At 43.4% G+C, this 18,492-nt stretch overlaps 1 protein-coding gene across 2 annotated transcripts; it reads left to right on the top strand.

The window, feature by feature from the left end:
- The first annotated feature begins 83 nt into the window (after positions 1-83).
- Positions 84-18,467, top strand: PAX9 (paired box 9). Of its 2 annotated transcripts, XM_053980288.1 has the most exons (5): positions 84-318; positions 1,230-1,856; positions 4,182-4,324; positions 9,195-9,347; positions 18,213-18,467. In XM_053980288.1, exons 1-5 carry the CDS (start codon positions 315-317, stop codon positions 18,465-18,467), a joined length of 1,182 nt encoding a protein of 393 aa, XP_053836263.1. In that variant the 5' UTR covers positions 84-314. The 2 variants fall into 2 exon arrangements, with proteins under 2 accessions (XP_053836263.1, XP_053836264.1); XM_053980289.1 differs by lacking the exon at positions 9,195-9,347.
- Positions 18,468-18,492: the final 25 nt, after the last annotated feature.

The following is an 18,492-nucleotide window of genomic DNA, read 5'->3' as shown; positions in this document are numbered from 1 at the left end:
CTGGCCACTGGGAGGGCGGCTGGGCGGTGGGGCCGCCCCAGGGGCGGGCTCGGGGGGGCGGTGGGCCACGGGCCCGGCCCAGCCCGGCCCTGCCCACGCTGCCCTGAGGTTGAAATGCAGAAGTCAAGGCTCTCTTGTCGGGATGTAGATTTCCTTGTAGTTCTTTTCTTCCTCACGCTACTGTTCCCTCCTCAGCGGAGATCAGAGAGGCTCGGGGCCAGTGCGGCCAGGAGCGCAGGAGGCCGGGAGTCGGTTCCCGGGCATAGGGATCCGTTGGGATTTAGGGCCGGCCTCGAGGTGTCCCGCTCAGAGGAATGGGTAAGTGGCCGGGAGCCGCAGGAGGGTTCAAGTGCTGTCAAGAGAGGGGGAGCACCCGTGCTCAGTCATTTGCCACCGCCGCGGCTCCCTTATTGACTTTGCTCGTGTTCCTACAAGTTGTAAGAACATGTTGAGGGTCAGGAGCAGGGGAGAGAGCGCGCTAATGACTAGTCGGCTTGTTATTAGTGTTATTAGGCGAGTGCGAGGCAGGATCGCAGCCGAGCGGATGGCTGGAGCCCGTGACACGTTGTATATTATTCCTGACACCGATCGTGGCAGTTAACATTTTAACACGCTTGTTTTACAGCCCAGTGTAATCGTGCTGTTAAGCGAAAGGCGCTAACAGCACCAGGATCGGTCTTTAAAAAGTTAGTCCCGACTCAGAAGCACCGCGCTGCCCTCGTCTCTCCCAAGATGTAAAAGAATTTCCTCAACTACTTTTCCTTCCTCCCCCTCCCCCACTTCTTAGAAGATGTTTTTCTTTTCTTTTTGTTTTCTTCGCGTTCCTTTTTCCTGTGGCAATAAAGCTGAATTGTCTGTTGGGGCGATCTCATTTTTCATCTCTGGAATGTGCTTATTTTTGGGAATATGCTTGATGCACAGTCCGGAGAGCTCCGACATTTGTTGCCACGGATTTTCTTTCTTTCTGCCTTTTCATTTTTCTTTCTCTGTCTCTTTTTTTTTTTTTTTTTTTTTTTTTTTTTTTTTTTTTTTTAACCTCTCACTTCTCTTCCTCCCTCCCCTTTACCTCCTTCAGTTTCGGGGGCATCCCGCTAATGTAAAGAAGCGTGCGTGGAGTGACCGGGGGGGGTCCCTGTCTGTGACATCTGTCTATGATGAGGAGCAGCTCAGACGCCCCCTTCTGTGCCGTCCGCCGTGTCCGACGGCTGTGTTTGTGCATTTGCTTGCAGAACCTGCCTTCGGGGAAGTGAACCAGCTCGGGGGGGTGTTTGTCAACGGGAGACCCCTGCCCAATGCCATCAGGCTGCGGATTGTGGAACTGGCGCAACTGGGTATCAGGCCGTGTGACATCAGCCGGCAGCTCCGCGTTTCCCACGGCTGTGTCAGCAAAATCCTGGCTCGCTACAACGAGACCGGCTCCATCCTACCGGGGGCTATCGGCGGCAGCAAGCCTCGGGTCACCACTCCCACGGTGGTAAAACATATCCGGACCTACAAACAAAGGGATCCGGGCATCTTCGCCTGGGAGATCCGGGATCGCCTGCTGGCCGATGGCGTGTGTGACAAGTACAACGTGCCGTCGGTTAGCTCCATCAGCCGCATCCTCCGGAACAAAATCGGGAACCTGTCTCAGCAGAGTCACTACGAGTCTTACAAGCAGCACCAGCCGCCCCCACAGCCTGCTCTGTCCTACAACCACATCTACCCCTACCCCAGCCCGATCGCTGCTGCAGGAGCCAAGGTGTCCACACCTCCCGGAGTGCCGGCGATCCCCAGCACCATGGCCATGCCCAGGACGTGGCCGTCCTCTCACTCGGTGACGGACATCCTGGGGATCCGGTCCATCACAGACCAAGGTGAGAAATGGGGGGAGCCGGGGCCACAAAGGCAGCCAAACAGGTCCCCTACGAAGAGGGTTCTTTCCTCTCCGAGGGTCGAAAGGTGGTTTAGTTGTTTGATTTGGGAAACCCCTGGCGTTTCCCGGGCACGGGCAGGGCACTGAGCTTACTGGAGGACGTGTCTCGGAATGTGGGCATACCGAAGGGCCTGGGTGGGCTGCAAGGGGACCAGCAAACAGGACACATCGGCCGTCACCTCCGCCTCTCTGACGGGGGAAGTGGGGATCTTCGCCGGAGGGAACGGCTCAGGGTGCGGCGGCACCAGGGCGCACTCGGTCCCGGTTCCGGTCCTGGTCCCGACCGAGGCTCGCTGCCGCACTCCGGTCACGGGCGCTGCCTTGGCGTTTCCGAGAAGTCAATTTTCTGTAGTTTTCGCAATCAGGCCAAATTTGCTTCGGCAGGAAGTTCAAATGTCATCTAATTGCTTTCATTCTGATGGTGTATTTTCCTCCGAAGCGGTGGTCTATGAAAACCAAAGGCCCAAGATTTGCCTCTTTTATCCCTTTCACATTCTTTCGGCTCCTCCGCCTGGAAACTGTGTCGCGTCTCCCAGCCGCTCGCTAGCAAGGGACATTTTTTCCATTTCGGTCTCTGCCAGTGAACTAACAGTGAAAGCGTTACTCAAAGTGTCACTGAAAACAACAGTCCAAAATAACCCTTGCCTACAGCGATCTCTGTGTCCCATTCTTCTCTCAGTATTAGTGGAGAGGTGGGAGTTGTGATCTCTGTTTTCACTGCCTTTTTAACAGCAACAAACCAATTCTACCAGCATTTCGAATGCAAAATGATCCTTTAGGCATTGTAGAATAATATTCTTATTTAATCAGAAAGGTGATATTTTTTTCAAGCAACACATACGTATGCACAAGCATGTATTTTTTATTTGTGTACATGCAAAAAAAGTAAGTTTGTTCTTCTTTGCCCTTCACGATATAAACTTGATCCTAGTCCTAACTGGCACAAACAAATGTGCTTGTTTCTAAGTCGACTTCAACAAATACACGCCTGGCAATCTAGAGGTAGTGTTGGCAATGAACATTAAAAAGAATGAAGAATGAGAGCATTACAATCAGATGAGAAATTTAGGTTGTTGGTTTTTTTTTTTTTTTTTTTTTTTTTTTTTTTGTAGGGCTTTGTTGTTGTTTTTTTTTTGTATTTATTTATTTATTTATTTGTTTAGTGAGTTCCTCCTTTATTAACACCATATTGGCAGGCAGGCCTCTAACGGTGCTGCCGAGTACCTCGGTATCTGTCCCGTCTCCCTCAGCCCCCGCAGCGGCACACATTTTTCTGCAGTGTGAAATCTCCCCCCTCCCCTTCCCGTCAGAGGGTCAGGGCTGCGGAGTGGCCGATGCCGCAGATGGGGGCTGCTCGCCCTTGATTTATAGGGCAAACTGACCTTGCTGACACGGAAAGGAAGCCCCTATTCATGGGAAAGTGTGAGATCAGCAGAAAAGGGCGCTCGCCGAGGGAGCTCAATTTCTTAAGACAACTTCAGATTTGTGCCTTTCCCCAGCACGGCGAGGGGCCGAGCGAGGTGGTATCTCAGGAAAGCCCCCTCCCACGGCAGCTCCGATGCGGCTGGGCGCGGGGCTCCGGGCAGGGCTCCCCCTACTCGTCCCCTGGCTCCCCGGTGCGGGAATTTGGCCATTCGAGGAATTTGTCCGCCAGCAAAACATCCCGGTATGCCTATGGCGCGGCTGATAGGCATGTAAATAATAGGACTGTTACTTCTTTTCCTCCTCGCTTTCTTATCTTCCTCCTTTTATTTCCCTAATTTAAAAAAAAAAAAAATTTACTTTTATGTTGCATTTTCTTTTTCTCCCAAAAAGTGTTTGGATACCAGTTCATACGTAGGCGTGTCAAGTCTGTTTGTAACACGGGGTATCGTTTCTCCTCTGACTCACAAATACACACACGGCGGTTGCCGTAAATTCCCCTTTAGGAGATCCTGGAGGATAAATGCCTGTCGGCAGCTCCATCCCGCCAGTGCGGGGACGTGGGGACGAGCGAGCCAGCCAGCTCTGGGCTGGGTTGGTGATCTCTGTCACAGGTTTCACGGAGGGAGCTGACTCCCTTCTGCCCACGAATCACCCTCTCAAGGAGCTTCCAGGAGCTTCAGCGAGGTGTGGCGGGCGAGGGACCAGTTTCCCCTTAGCTCTACCCCACAGACTGCCTTCCATGTGGAGAGGGAGCCGTCTCCATCCCGAAGCAAAGCCATCTCCATCTCCGAATCCTAGCCTCTGCCTCTAACTCCCTCTCTCTCGCTCCTTTGTTTTCCAGCAGTGAATGACACTTCGCCTTACCCCAGCCCCAAGGTGGAGGAATGGAGCAGCTTGGGCCGAAACAGCTTCCACCCGCCGACCCAGCATGCCGTGAACGGGTTGGAGAAGAGCTCCCTTGAGCAGGAGGCCAAGTACAGCCAGGTAAAGAGAGAGAGGGGGGGCGGGCAGTGATGCACAGGTCTCCTGAGCTCGGCCTCGGGCTACCGTCCTCGGCTTGGAGCCGGTGCCGGACTTTCTTCTGTTTTGGTTTGCAAAGACGGGCGGAAAAAAGCCTGGCCCTCTTCGCTCCTCTCTCCGCTCCCTCCTCCGGCCTGGCGGCCGCGGCGCCCGGCACTCCCATCCCGCCTTGCTGCCGGCGGGCGGAGGGCTGGCGGGCGGCAGCGATCGCATCCCGGGCCCGGGGCTGCCCCCGCCCCGCCCGCCCAGCGGGCGCTCCAGACCCGCCGCCATCGACCCCCGCCCCGGCCGGGCCAGCGGGCACATCCCGCCGCCGCCTCCGCCCATACAGCCGCGTTTTACTCTGTCCGCAGCGTGCTCTGTAGTCAGGGGAATAATTTGAAAATGAGATGTAATTGCTTCCTACATTAAGCATTTTTAAACGCTTAAGTAGACGGCGAATTTCCTACGTTTTAATTACAACACAATATAACTGTTACTTAATAAATCTCTGTCTAAATCTTTGTACTTGCTAATCAAGTCCCATGCCAGGAGAAAAGCTATAAAAGGCTCAACTGTTCCTCGTTGGGAAAGCACAGGTTTTGAAAACATTTTTTCCGTGTGATGGAAACATTTCAAAATGCATCAGAGGTCTCTCAGACACACTGACTTCCCGACCACGCATTTGTTGTACTTAGAAGCAAGTCGAAGAAAACCCACAATTGCTGTTTAGCATTTTTCCCATTCAAAGAGAGAGGTTTTGGACATATTTTTTGAGTTCTGTGTCTGGTTTTAGATCCATGTAGAGGAAACTTTTGTAGCTCGTGTTTGATGCTGAGAGTAGCTCAGACTCTCACATTCAAGATGCGTAACACAAACTGTGGAAACACTTGCAAAGAGCGGGCAGAGTGGGAAATACTGTAGATCCTGATAGTGAACAGCTACTTCATTACATATATTGCCTTTTAAACACTACACCACCCTAAATGCTATCCTATTTGTTTTGTTTTTCTATTATCCCATTATTATTATATTCATTTCATAACACAAGTAATCTGTCTATAGTGTAGCCATTAGTCTATGAATAAAGATAGAATTAGACTTAGATTTAGTGTTACTACTCCTTCTACAATATTTTTAAGGACTAAAATAAGCATTTGCTAAAAAACAGTAGATACAGCTTGTCACTACTCTGTAAGAGCAGCTGTTACTGTGGCTTAATTGTCTTAGGTTCCAGGCTGGGCCTTCTGCACAAAGTCCTGCTGAAATATTCACAGGATCTTGTTCATAGGCCATAAACCATGGCCTCTGATGGATCTCATTTACTTCACAGATGTGTTGAGAAACAGTGTTTTAGTTATTGAGTTATTTTCAATATTGGTTTGGAAACTATTTTTTACCTTTTCTTTTTTTTTCTTTTTTACTTTCAATATTAATGATTTCATCTTCATTATATATAACTGTTCTATTGTCAATATCAGTTTTACTTTAAAGTTTTGTTCAACCTGAAAGATCACCTGATAAATGTTATTTAAACATACACACTATTTAAAATCTGAGAAAATTGCTATTAATAAAATGGATTTCATTTATCCAAATAAATTGTCCAGAGAGTTTCAAAGGGCAAAAAAGCCATATTCAGAACCCTGCTCTCTAAGGGAAGATATAGAGGAGGTTCTTCCCATTTTTTTTCCCTGTAATAATAATATAGGTCAACAGAATTTGGCTTTGGAGAGTTTTAACACATAGACCAGTATATTCATATAGTATTCAGAATTGTTATCCAGAGAATTAATTTGAATGTGCATTAATTGCTTTGTCTGTCACAAGTTCACTACCTTGCTAATTAAGAATATGTTAAAAAACATCATGCTAAATAAGGATGGGAAAATGTGATAATTTGCAGTTTTTCCCACATTCCTTTTGCCAAAATATTTATTCCAGACAGCGTGAAGTGAAGCTGATAAACCAAATTCCTGCTGCAGATAGTGCTGACTTACTGTCTTTTTGCTGAAGTGTAGTGAGTCTGGAGTGACAGTCTGTGACAGTGAAGAGTTATAAAATTCTCTGACATCATCGCATTCATGGTCTCTTGCAATGTATATGGTTTTGGGTGTAAAGAGATGAGCAGGGGATATGAGAGAATGCTGGTTCATTTGTGAATCTAGCAGGGAGGTATCTGGAGTGGTGGAAAAATGGGGAAGTCTCAGATATACTTAATATGCCAGAAGGACTATGGTGAAATAGGCTGTGTCATTGTACTTCGGGGTAATTGCTATTTCCTTATCTCTTTTGGGCAAAGCTTGTTAGAAAAACTCTTAAGGGTCTTACGGAGGCAGACATCAGATTTCCCCCAGAGAAGAGAAGTGGTTGTTCTGTTTTTATGTCTGTATTATCAAAATCAGAGGTGTCTACAAGAGGAGGGAATCAAGTGTGGATGTTTAACTTAGGCTTCCCAATTTCACCACAGAAGCAGAGGAAATGTGCTCTGAAGCACATTAACAATGGATTTTGTGTGAGTGATAGGTAATTCTGCATTTTCCAACAAATATCGTCTATGTATTTAAGCATCACCAACATCCAAAGTTCACCTGTCCATAGCTTGCAAATAGCTCCATAATCTTTCATAGCAAGTGAAAGACTTGTTCCTCAGCTTTAGTCATGGAAGTTAATATTTTCCTTCTCAAGAAGTCCCCTGGAAAATCTCTCTGTGTGAGGAAGTCTGGAAAAATTGAGACCGAAGAACAAGGTCTTGTGTACTTTTACAGTAAATTTATTTGAACACTTCTTTTAAATTACATACATTTCTTTTAAGACACGGGATACTGTAGCCTTTTTGTAGGCAAAACTCTTATTGACAGCCCAGACTTGTCAGGCAGCAGCCAAGGCTGACCTCTCCTTGGTTCCAATGGCTACATTTCAGCCCTTGTTCCACACATCAGTGGGCATTCACTCACAAAAAAGGCAGGAAGACTTCACATTTTTGCCTTGACAATATGCAGTCACACTAGTTAAACATGAAACTGGACCTCTGGATGAAGAAGATTTTTCATTTTTTATATTATGGATTTCCTGGGGCTTTTGTTTGCAATGTTGTTCCTATTTGGGTTTTGGGAGTTGAAAGCTCAGCCTGGCAGACTGTGAATCTGTACAAAACATTCCAAAGAAAACCAAAAGATGCCTTGTCAAGTTTCTATTCAGGTTTAGTTACCTGATGTTCCAGGCTGTCATTTATACGTAAGCAATTGCATAATTTCCTTGGTGTATCACACTCACAGATTTGTCATATGGCTTTCAAACAGGGTGACTGGGAATCAGAGAAACTGGAAAGGAAAATAGATTTTCCCAAGAGTTTGACAGTTTTGTGTCATATGCATTTCATACAGAGCTCAGTTATATTGCATTTTTTATGGAGGGAGGCACATCCAGTGTGGTGTTCAGGTGCTTCTAAAGATAATTATGCTATTGTTGCAAAGGATGAATATTCTGAGTATTTTCTTTTGCATTGCACAGCTTATACTGACTACTGCATTAAGAAAAAATAGCTGAAATGACTGCAATATGAACACATTTGTAACCTGCATTTGAAATCAAAACACTTAATAAATATATATTGTATCTAAAATGCAGATCTCAGACATCTGATGCTTGTGACTTGCTGGACTGATATCATAGTTGTTCAAAGTGAAAAAAAATTGTGATCTGTATTTACACATGTATGAGAATGAAGAAGACCTGACATACATCTGTATGATTGCTGAGAGGCAAATAGCTTGGAAATAATTTCTTTTCAGAATGACTTTCTGTGTGTGTTGCAGGAAGCAGATGTGCATATTGCCAAAGGGAGTTGATACTCATTAATGGGAAAAAGCTTGTAACTGGGGGGGTCTAAGAACAAGCTCGCTCCTGGAAATGGTACACTCTTTGGAGGCCTCATCCCAAACCTACTGAAGCTGCAGAAAACACTCCTCCTAATTCAGAGGGGTTTGTGAACATAGTCTGAGTGAAGTCTTCCTTGGACATGCTGGCCAAACCCCTAAGCAGCAACTACCTCAGGTCTGTCTCAGCTGAACTTCATCAGCTGTTAGGGGATGAGTTTTCGGCATTGCTGGGATATCACTCCCTGTCCCTAGGCTGCATTCCGACCGGGGGCCGTGAGCTCTGTGTGCTGCAAGCACATAAAAGGAAGGCTCCATTTTAGGGCAAGTAGATTGCAAATGTAGGTGCAGCTCTGGACAATTACTTGCACAGAAAATGTAGGTAATGTAAACATTTAGTTCCTGATCTTTCATTTATAGATGAACAGTGAGCAATGTGTATTTGGTGGCCATGCATCTGTAACTGTATCTGCAGTGCTTAGAACCCACAACACAGGATAACTTCTTTGGAGACATTAAAATATAGCCTTAAATATTATGGCAAATTTATGGCCTTCCTACACATGATTTCCTGAAAAAATTAATTAGCAAATCACTTATTTAGCATCTTACAACCCAGGATCCAGGCAGTTAGATTCCTGCTATGGGTCTGTGCAAAATCCATCAATGACAAAGGTCCAGACATACTGCTCTTCAGTCATACCCAGGCAGCAGCGGGGTGAAGCTGCGAAGGAGAGGTGTTTATTTGCTTTCTTGCTGTAGTACCCAGCAGCATTGTTAGCAGAGTCTGGTGCAGGGGTTCAGACCTTGGCTTGGAGACTGGTTCTGTGTCACTCTCACTAGGATCTCCAGACCAGGCCTGCTATCAAGACATTGCCACTAAGACAGCTTGCTCAAGGTCTAGGCATCCTTGTCATTGCATGTTGTGGGTGAAGGGGATGAGCTGATCCCACTACATGCACCCGATTCCTCCCCAGGTGATCTGGATGGCACCCAATTCGAATCCCATTTGTGAGACCTGCCTCTTACTGGCCACCTGCTTCCACGGCCAAAACACAGTGCCCTGTCCACCAACCCACATGGCTTCAGGGCACTCCACCCGGATGAAACTAATAAAGAAAGTCAGAGAGGTGAGTGAATGGTATGATGACACTCAAACTGCACTCTAAGCACCTTCTGCTCAAAGGACCCCAACCCACCAGAAGGTCTGCCATGACAAACATGATTAGGGAGTGTAAAGCGGGAGTGATGGGAGATACCTATCACAGCCAGGAGCAGAGTGCCAGGAGCAGAGGTATTAGATGTGATTTCACCTGTTCAGTCTTGGTTCTTGCAGTAGATTGGCAAGTATATAAAGACTGTATAGTGTGTTTGAATTTGTCTGTTGTGGCAATTTATCAGCTTTTAGGAATTGCCTACACATCTAGTTGTAACAACCGTAGGCATTTAACAATTGATGGATTATGGCTTCACCCTCCTTAGTGTACCAGTTTCCCAGTAACTGCCTCTGCAGCATCAGAGATTTGCTAGACATAGGAGACTGCTGTTTTGGCTGTCCCTGAAAAGAACAAGGTGAGGACTTTACCAGTTTGACCCCATATTTGCCTAGCTTCTAGACATCAAGAATCCCTTTGCAGTGTCTGTGTCCATAAGTCTCCTTCCCCGGTTTAATTTAAATAACAGCATATTGAAATTGCAATATATTGCTAAGTATATAATATTAAGAAGGCATTTTTCATAGAACCTTTCAGTAATACATTATGGTGTTAACCAACAGCATAGAAAAGAACTAATGTTTATTTCTTCCAGTTTATTTGCTTGTTTAGTGTCCATGTGTGCCCTGCCCAATTCCAGATTTTGTCAAAGTACCAAGGGGGAAGTATTGTGCAAATAATTTCTAAAACTATGGGAATCTGTTATTAATTCCAACTCAAAGGAGTTTGTTTATATTACATGATTTTTTTTCCCCCGTGCTTTCCTATTGTCCTCATAAACCCAGTATATCTGTCTAAGGAAGACTAAGTTGTGTTTTTGTCATCAGAACCAGGCTTTGTGCTTAAAGCAACCAGAATTTGTTTTCACTCCACTTTGAAATAGTCTGGCTGTGAAGTTTGTTAAATAGTAGAACATATCCCAGGATCCAGCATCTTCACTGGAAAGGCAGTGAATTTGATTTATATAATCCTTCTCAACCTGGTGTATGAAAGGGAAGCAACCATTCAATGACAGTGTAGACCTTGAACTATAATCTACATTCGGAGACGTTTAGGGGGACATGTTAGTGTGTGCTTGGTGTGCTGTGATCTCACTTCACTGTGAAAACCGTCTAAACCCACTGCGCTTCTGAAGAAGCGCTGGAAGATCTTGCTCCCTGCTTTTCCCTCAGAATGTGCTTAGGTTTTACAGCATCCTCTGTCTGCCTTTTATCCACCATGCCTTTTTCTCCTCTCTCTCTTTTCCTCCATTGCTTTTGTAGTAGATTACTCAGTGTCAGAGAATGAGTGGTGTTTTCTTCCTTTTTTCCTTCCCCCTTCTTCCCTATCCTCCCCCCCCGCCCTTTTTTTTTCCTTTTCTTTTGTTTCTGCTGTAGTTTGCTTTGGAAAAGATATAAAATGCCCCTGGCTACTTCAGGAAAGGATTGGTGGTGGTGTGTAAATTCAAGTCACTATTACTATTTCCAAAACTGAGATTTTATTTCCCTGAAGAGGCTGAGATTTAAAACTGGATAAGAAAATATAATTTAGAGTGATCTTAATGCATGTCCCAACTATAGTTAAAACACTCAGTTGATATTATCTGGTTTCTGTATTATTCACTGCAGCTGGGGATGGCTATAGGTAAAGGAAACAACTTTAAATTAATAAAAAAGCACATTAAACACGGGGAATGGGAATCTGCTCATTATGAAAGGACTGAACTTTATTTTAGAAGGAAGAAGGGGTGATTTTCTTATGCAGTGCATTGTTGTGCATTGAATTTAATAATGGGAGAAATAGCTGCAAAGAAAATGGCATCTTTTTAAGAGATAATGTACAGGATTGAGTAGCTAACTATGTTTGAAATCTTAGAACACTTCAGGTCTAACAATAAATCTGTTTTAATTGTGACTTCAACTAGAATACCAGCATTACTTTGCACAACTTAGAGTGAAAAAGAAGTAGTGTAATTCTCCGTTTTTGAAAGGTCTCTTTTTCAAATCACAATCTTCTGGAAGTCAGCTCAGTTCAGCTGAGCAACAAAGCAGCTATGTGAGCCCCTTGCCCATGTGTTATTTTTAAAAGCTTCTCAATTTCAATGTATTATCACTCTTCACTCTTTCTTGAAAAAAATGCAAATATTATATTTTATAATATTATACAAAATTAATATCTTACATATAAATTATTGCCCCTTCTAAGATTTTTTGTATGTCAAAATTATTTAATGTCAGTATCCTATTTTTTTCAGAGTCTTATTTTCTGCTGATTGCAGTGAAATTAAGAGAAAATCAAATCAGGAATATGTTCAATAAAATAAGTTAATTCATCTAAGAATATGGATATTTAGTCTAATGAAAATATTTTTGCAAGAATATTTTCCAGCACTATAAAAAGCAAACCATGATTTGCATGATTAACTCTGGCTAGGTTATTCAGATACACATTAGCGATTTAATCTCATTTTTTCTTAAAAATATTCTTAATAAAGACCATTATCATAAACAGGGGAAATTTACTCAGTGTTCACTTTTGTAACCCTTCTTTAAGTAATTGTGACTTACCTGTGTAGGCACATTAATTTTAGTGGAACACTGATCTGAACTGATTTGTGGTATCATCATTTTTCCTGTTGATGCTGTAGCACTGAATTGCAGCTTCAGAATTTAGCTCTAATTTAGTAACTACAATTTCTACAAAAATATTACTTAAATTTATACATTTTAAAACCTAAAAAAACTCCATTTTTATTACTTAGATAATTTAGTAATGCCATTTTCCTAAATGATACTTTTATTACATGCTTGCTGCTGCTGTTTTACTTGGAAAATTTGTTTGCTCTTCCCTAGGGAGCCCGTATGTTGATTTATAAATCATATTTAATCTCCAATTATAAAGGGAGATTTAGCATGTTTGCTTCCTTGATGTTTGCAGTTTGTGTTTGATTGCTCCTCGTCTTGTTATAATCGTTTTAACAGATTATGTGCATGTCCCTAAAAATGAGATATCCTCTGGATTTTTATGCTAATTTGCTCTTCTGATTGAAAGACTAGATATTTTGCTCCCTGCTATGGTTTTTCTTGCTGTGGAAAGAACAACTGCTGCAATAGCTTCTTCATGACTGTGTTTACAGGCCATTTGGAAAAGATTCACCATTTCCAGAAAATGTTAGAAGGTTTTCATTTGGAAAACCAGCAGCGAGAGGGTGTCTGTGTGTGTGCGGAGCTGCGGCAGTGTCCCTGCAGAGAAAGCTGCCGCCAGCGCTCCACTGTGCTCCCAGTAGCTGCTCCCAGTAGCTGCTCCCTGGTACCTCTGCTGGTTGGTTTCAGTTGCTCTCGGGGAAGGGCTGTGCTGCAGGATCAAGGCAATGTGCTGAGCTTGCTGATCCAAGGACAGGAAGGATTCATTCCATCCAAGTCAGTGTTAGAATTGCGAGATACAAACGAAAACAGCAACCTTATTCACCAGAGGTGTGTCCCTTAAGCCGTGACATAGACTGAACTTCTGATGACTGTAGCAGGGGATTTTGGGCTGAGTCACTGTCCAAGCTCATTCAGGCTGCTGAATTAGGTAACTCGAACTTGAAGGCTATGCTGTTTCTCCAGAAACATTTTTTTAAATAGTAATTTTCTACAAAGCCTGCATTCTTAGTCCATGCAATACATGAACTATTTAATTAAATATTGTAACAATTATATTACAGTGGACAAGTCATTTAAATAATGATTTTATTATTACTTACAATTATTTAAATAATTGTAAATAATAACAATAAGAAAAATAATTTACAGTCTTTTTTACACCCGCTTTAGAGTTAGACTATGAAATTGAGGTGGCATCCACCTGTGGCATCAAATGTGCTCTTGTTTGTATTCACATAAAACTGAAATGAGATCCTTTACATTATTGCCATTAATGATAGCTAACATAAATACCAGTCTGTGATTTTGAATGTTACAATCTGTGTCATTTTCTGAAACATTTAGAAGCAACATGGAAAGAGAACAGAGGAGATGAACTAGTTTTGATACTGAGAGAACACATATTTAGCAAGCAAAAGTCAGAGAAGGAAAAGTAGAAAAGGGAATGAAACAAAATCATATAAATTCACTACAATATATAATTCGAATTTATACCATGAGGACCAAAAGTGAAATTTAGCTTGCACATTTCTCTGGTTCTTCTGTGACCAAGCCAGAAAAAATCAAAATCAGGTAGTTTGTCTGACATGGATTGACTGGGAAGTTTGTCCAGAAAGCTTGTACCCTTGTGTCTTCTTACTATGAAGGAGAGAGGTAGCTGAAGCTCTGCAACACTTTGTACAAGCACAACCTTCAAAACAGATATCAAGGTGTATGTGGTGGTTACCTCTGGTTGTGAAAGAATTATTCTGACTTTTAGGAGTCCAAGCAACTAATGGAAATTACTTATTCCAAAGACATTCTCACATTAGCTTGGTTCTAGACTTGCTTTTCTTCTGCCCTCTGTGTTGCAAATCACAAACAGACTAAAAACAATGACAAAAAAGTTGTCTTTAGTTAGTATTGTATCTAAAGTGACCAAAACTAAAGATTCCATCTGTTGAAACTACTCAAGCAGCTCCTTTACTGGTGGAAATACGTGCAGTCTGCTTGTTTCAGCAGTACCATTTTGTGTGACCCAAAGCAAGGCTTCATGTCGGCCCTGGTTTTGATTTCTCATCTCAATATTCCTTTTACTGTCACTGGCAGGTATCAGCATCAAATTGGCAGAAAGGCACCAAATCCAACTTGTGATCCTGACCCAATTACTCCTGTTTTGCTGGTAGCTTTGCAAGAACAGCTTTAAATGAATTTGTGAGTTGCTGAGAGATCATGTGTTCTAGGTTTCAAATGCAGCTCTAAAGTTTAGAAATACTTATTCCATCAGTTGTCTGAAAACATTGATAGAAGCAGCAATTGAGAGCAAAAGTTTCTCTCTGAACTTTGTAGAAGCCAGAAAGTAGGTACTTTCAAATGGGAACCCTTATCTCTTACACAGCAGAGGTTCTTGTTCAGCTACAACTAAATGTTTGTTTGTTTGCTTTAAAAAATTAGATTTCCCTTGAAAAATGATGGTTCAAATTAAGAAAAAAAATATTTATAAAACTTAAAAGCCAGGTTCAAGAACCTCTGCACTTAAAACAAATTCTTAGGGTTTTAAAAATCCAAAAACACCGTGGGGTTCTTGCTCTCCTAATTACAAATGTTTAGATTTTGGTGTTCATTTCCTCTGATTGAAATACTGCAGGATGAATTATTCATCCAGTCAGGGTCATGGAACTTAATCCCCTCCATTTATTTTAAGTGAATGTCATGTTTGTAAAAAGTGCCAGATTGACAGACAAGATTCAACCCTTCTGATAACCTACACTTTGTATCTAAGGCTGTTTGGAAAAAAACCCACTTGTGTCAAGACTATTAGGCCAGGTCTTTCACAGATGAAAGTCAGATATGAAAATTTGGGTGTGTTTTTTTAAATTTTTTTTTTTTTTTTTTTTTTTTTTTTTACTTTAAAATCATATAGAGTGAGATTTTCTCTATCCCCTCATCTTTTAATTCAGGTCAGAGGAAGCCTCTGACTGCTTTGTAGGTATGGCTCAAACCTCCCCTGAGGCAGAATTGCACTCTGTGCTGGGCCAGTTCCTACCCATCCCAGTGCTGCCTGCTTGGTTGAGGGCATCTGTGGCATCCACAGAATCATGGTTTTGAGTAGTAAAGCTTTGTAGCAGTGCAATAAAAATAAGAATGATTCACCAGTTCAGTGAGGCAGTGATGACAGACAGCATTGGTGGCCTCTGACAGGTTGCAGCTGGTGGTCCCTACAAAACTGTCTCTACATCCTGCCCTCAGTAGTTGGGGCAGGATCTTTCTGACATTCAGAATAGACTATAAAAACAACAGTTTTCACAACTTTATTTTGAGTAAGATTGTGTGTGTGTGTGTGTGTGTGTGTAAAAGAATTCTTCTGGCTGCTATAAACCTGTATATGTATTATTTTCAATTAAGCTTTTACAAAAACTAGTGAATCTTTAATCAACTTCCATCTGTTTTATCAATAACAACCCAAGTGGCACCTACAGTATGATTCAACAGGAAACCTGGGCTTCTTCATGAATTATAGTTTGAAGACTTTGTGCCATAAGGCCACAGAATATATGTGTGATTGGATCAAATATTTATCAATAAGCCTGTTGATAAAGTATTTATCAATAATGTCTGCATTAATGTGAGGTGTTCAGGAGCTCAGATTTGCCTCAGATCATGCAAAGTCATCTTATGGCTGCTGAGGAGCCCCTGGTGGCCTTGTCTGTAGGAGATGCAGTAGGCCAGAACATGGGCTGGAACACTGGTGGATCAGCAAAGAGATGCCTTGTTGGCACATTGCCTGGCACAGATCTGCCCTGTACCTACTAACACATCCTTCCCACAGCACAGCTAAGGGTTCACAGAACATAAGCATTTCTAATGAGGAATCCTACTTAAAATGGGGCTTCCAGACACAGCCTTGAGCCCACTGCTTGGGAGTGGGAAAGCCTGAGGAACAGGGTGGAGTCACAGAGTCCAAAAAACCTCTTTTGAGGTCTAGAAGCTGAAGGTTTGCGCTGTCTCAATGGCTATGAGACTTCAGGGATTTGTCCCATAGGTTTTCTCCTTCCAGCACCCACCCCTTCAGGGTTTTTGTACTTCTCTGTGCAGAATATGTTTGGGTTGTGGCTCTTGATATGCCAGCGTTACAACCTGGCTTCAATGGCTCTACTGCCCCTGTGCAAAGCTTTTTGTTGGTGCTTGTTACAAAAAAACATTCTTGTTTCATGTTTGCACATTGGAAAAGCAGCTTTTTAGGGCCACACTTTTTATTTCCAGTAAATTCAATGACATAATTTTCCATGTGATTCAAGAATTTTACTGCTTTGCAGTGCAATTATTTGCAGGTTTGTATTAATTAGTATTGCTGCGAACACTGATATTTAAAGCTGAGGCTAAAGTGTAATTCTGAGTCACAATAGGGGGCATGTAATACAAGTTACAGATCTCGCTGGTCAGATCACATATTTGGATTTTCAAAAGAATAAGGCAAGCTCAGCTTCAACAAAGTATTTACTTATTCTGAATGACAATTATGTTGCTGCTGCGGCTGTGTATTTTGTACTAATTAATATTCCTATTGGAAGCTTGTGGCCAGCATCCCATTGCTGTCTCTTGCTGCTTTAGACTGCTGTACAGGTTTATATTGATGGAGTCCAGCAGAATTACTGCTCTGTTTCCCAAATGACAATGAGAGGATAGTCTAGACAGTGGAACTGTGAGCTACATGGGTGGGAAACTCATGAGCCTGAAAATAGGCCAGTGCTCTTTATGAAGGTAAATACTAGGAATAAGGCAGGAGAAATCCAGGCAGAAATTGAACAAGTGAAATGTTAATACCATGTGAAATTTTAGCAGAAACAAAAGTCTGTTTAATTTTTTAACTTTGCACTATTCAGATTGCGTCCAGTTGTACCATGTGATGATGCTACAGGATTTGCTGAATCAGTACTCTTCTTTCATACCCAGATAGGAAACATTTTTGAGAAAAAATGCCACCCCAAATCCTAAAACAAACACTATACAAATTGAAACTTAAGCAAGATAAATGATTTTGGTTTGTAGCTGTTTGGCTGAAGAAACATTTATGGGTGTGAAATAAACCACCAAACATTTTTTAGTTAAATAAGGAGTCATTAATTGTGAAATCATAGCATAGCTGACTGAAGGACTCTCCCTTCTCTATTTAAATAGAAACTCTTCTCTCCAGCCTACAGAAGGACCTAGGAAAATAGCTTGCAGGAAAGGACCCAGCCCTGCAATTGTTTTGCGCACAGAAGCCCTATTGAAACCAGGAGAAGCTATAAGCAAAGAACATTTGCAAGTTTTTTAACCCAAGTACCTAGAAAACAGATTTTTAAAAGTCATCATCAATAATACTACTACTATAGTTCTGACTCATGCTCTGAACAAACAGTTACCCAAGAGTTTAAGATGTTCCACCTCCCCCAGCCGCTGTTACCTCTTCACTCCAGGGAGTGTTGCTTTCAGATCTGTGCCCGCACCTGCCCATGGCAGCTCAGGCTGAGCCCACCCTCCTTTGGGGCCAGGAGAGGTGAGGCACAGGGATGGGTCTGTCTCTCCTGCTGCTGGGATGGCTGTGGTCACTGCACACCCAGCTTAAACTGCCACAGCACTCCCCAGCAGGGCTTGCAACAGTGACCAACACTCTGTGTGAAATTTGGGAAAGGTAGGTAAATGTCACAGTTCATCTACTCCAACCTGTGGAAATCATTGCCAAGTGCATTAAGGTGCTCAGTGAGAGAGAAGGGAGAGCCTCATTACAAATCCCTCCAGTAGCTCTCAAGTGTAATGATTACATGCAACCATGGGCTTTGAGGAGTCCATGAACAACAGCTCGCGGGAAGGTAGGCAGGTGTACGGAGGCCTTAGCAGCTCCTGCCCTGCTCTTGGCGTGTGTTTCCTCATCATCTGCTGGTGGTCCCTGTCTGGGACAGGTTGCTGGGAGAGGTGTGAAGCACTGATCACAGTGGGGTAACTGGTTTTAAAAGCAAAGCAGAAGGGGCCACTGAGACCCTGAAATTGAGGGGAACGGTTATGGGTCTCTGTCTTAGTGTCCCCACTGGTCCTAGTTTTGGTACAAAGCCCGGGCAGGATCTGAGGACTGATTTTTATGCCAGATCCAATGTGTCTCACTCTCTCAGAAATTCTCTTCCTTTCCCTCTCCTTTCAGGCACCCAATGGCCTCCCAGCCGTCAGCAGTTTTGTGTCTGCACCAGCCATGCCTCCCTACGCCACACCGGCCCAAGTGTCACCTTACATGACGTACAGCGCCACTCCATCCAGCTACATGGCCAGCCATGGCTGGCAGCACGCCGGGGGCACCCCGCTGTCCCCTCACAGCTGCGACATCCCCGCCTCGCTGGCGTTCAAGGGCATGCAGACTGCCAGGGAGGGCAGCCACTCTGTCACGGCCTCCGCTCTCTGATGCAGGAGCTGGTCCAGGAGCACCA

This window comes from Vidua macroura, chromosome 6 (assembly GCF_024509145.1).
Source record: "Vidua macroura isolate BioBank_ID:100142 chromosome 6, ASM2450914v1, whole genome shotgun sequence".
Classification (NCBI taxonomy): Eukaryota; Metazoa; Chordata; class Aves; order Passeriformes; family Viduidae; genus Vidua; species Vidua macroura.
This window is presented reverse-complemented; position numbering and strand designations above follow the sequence as displayed.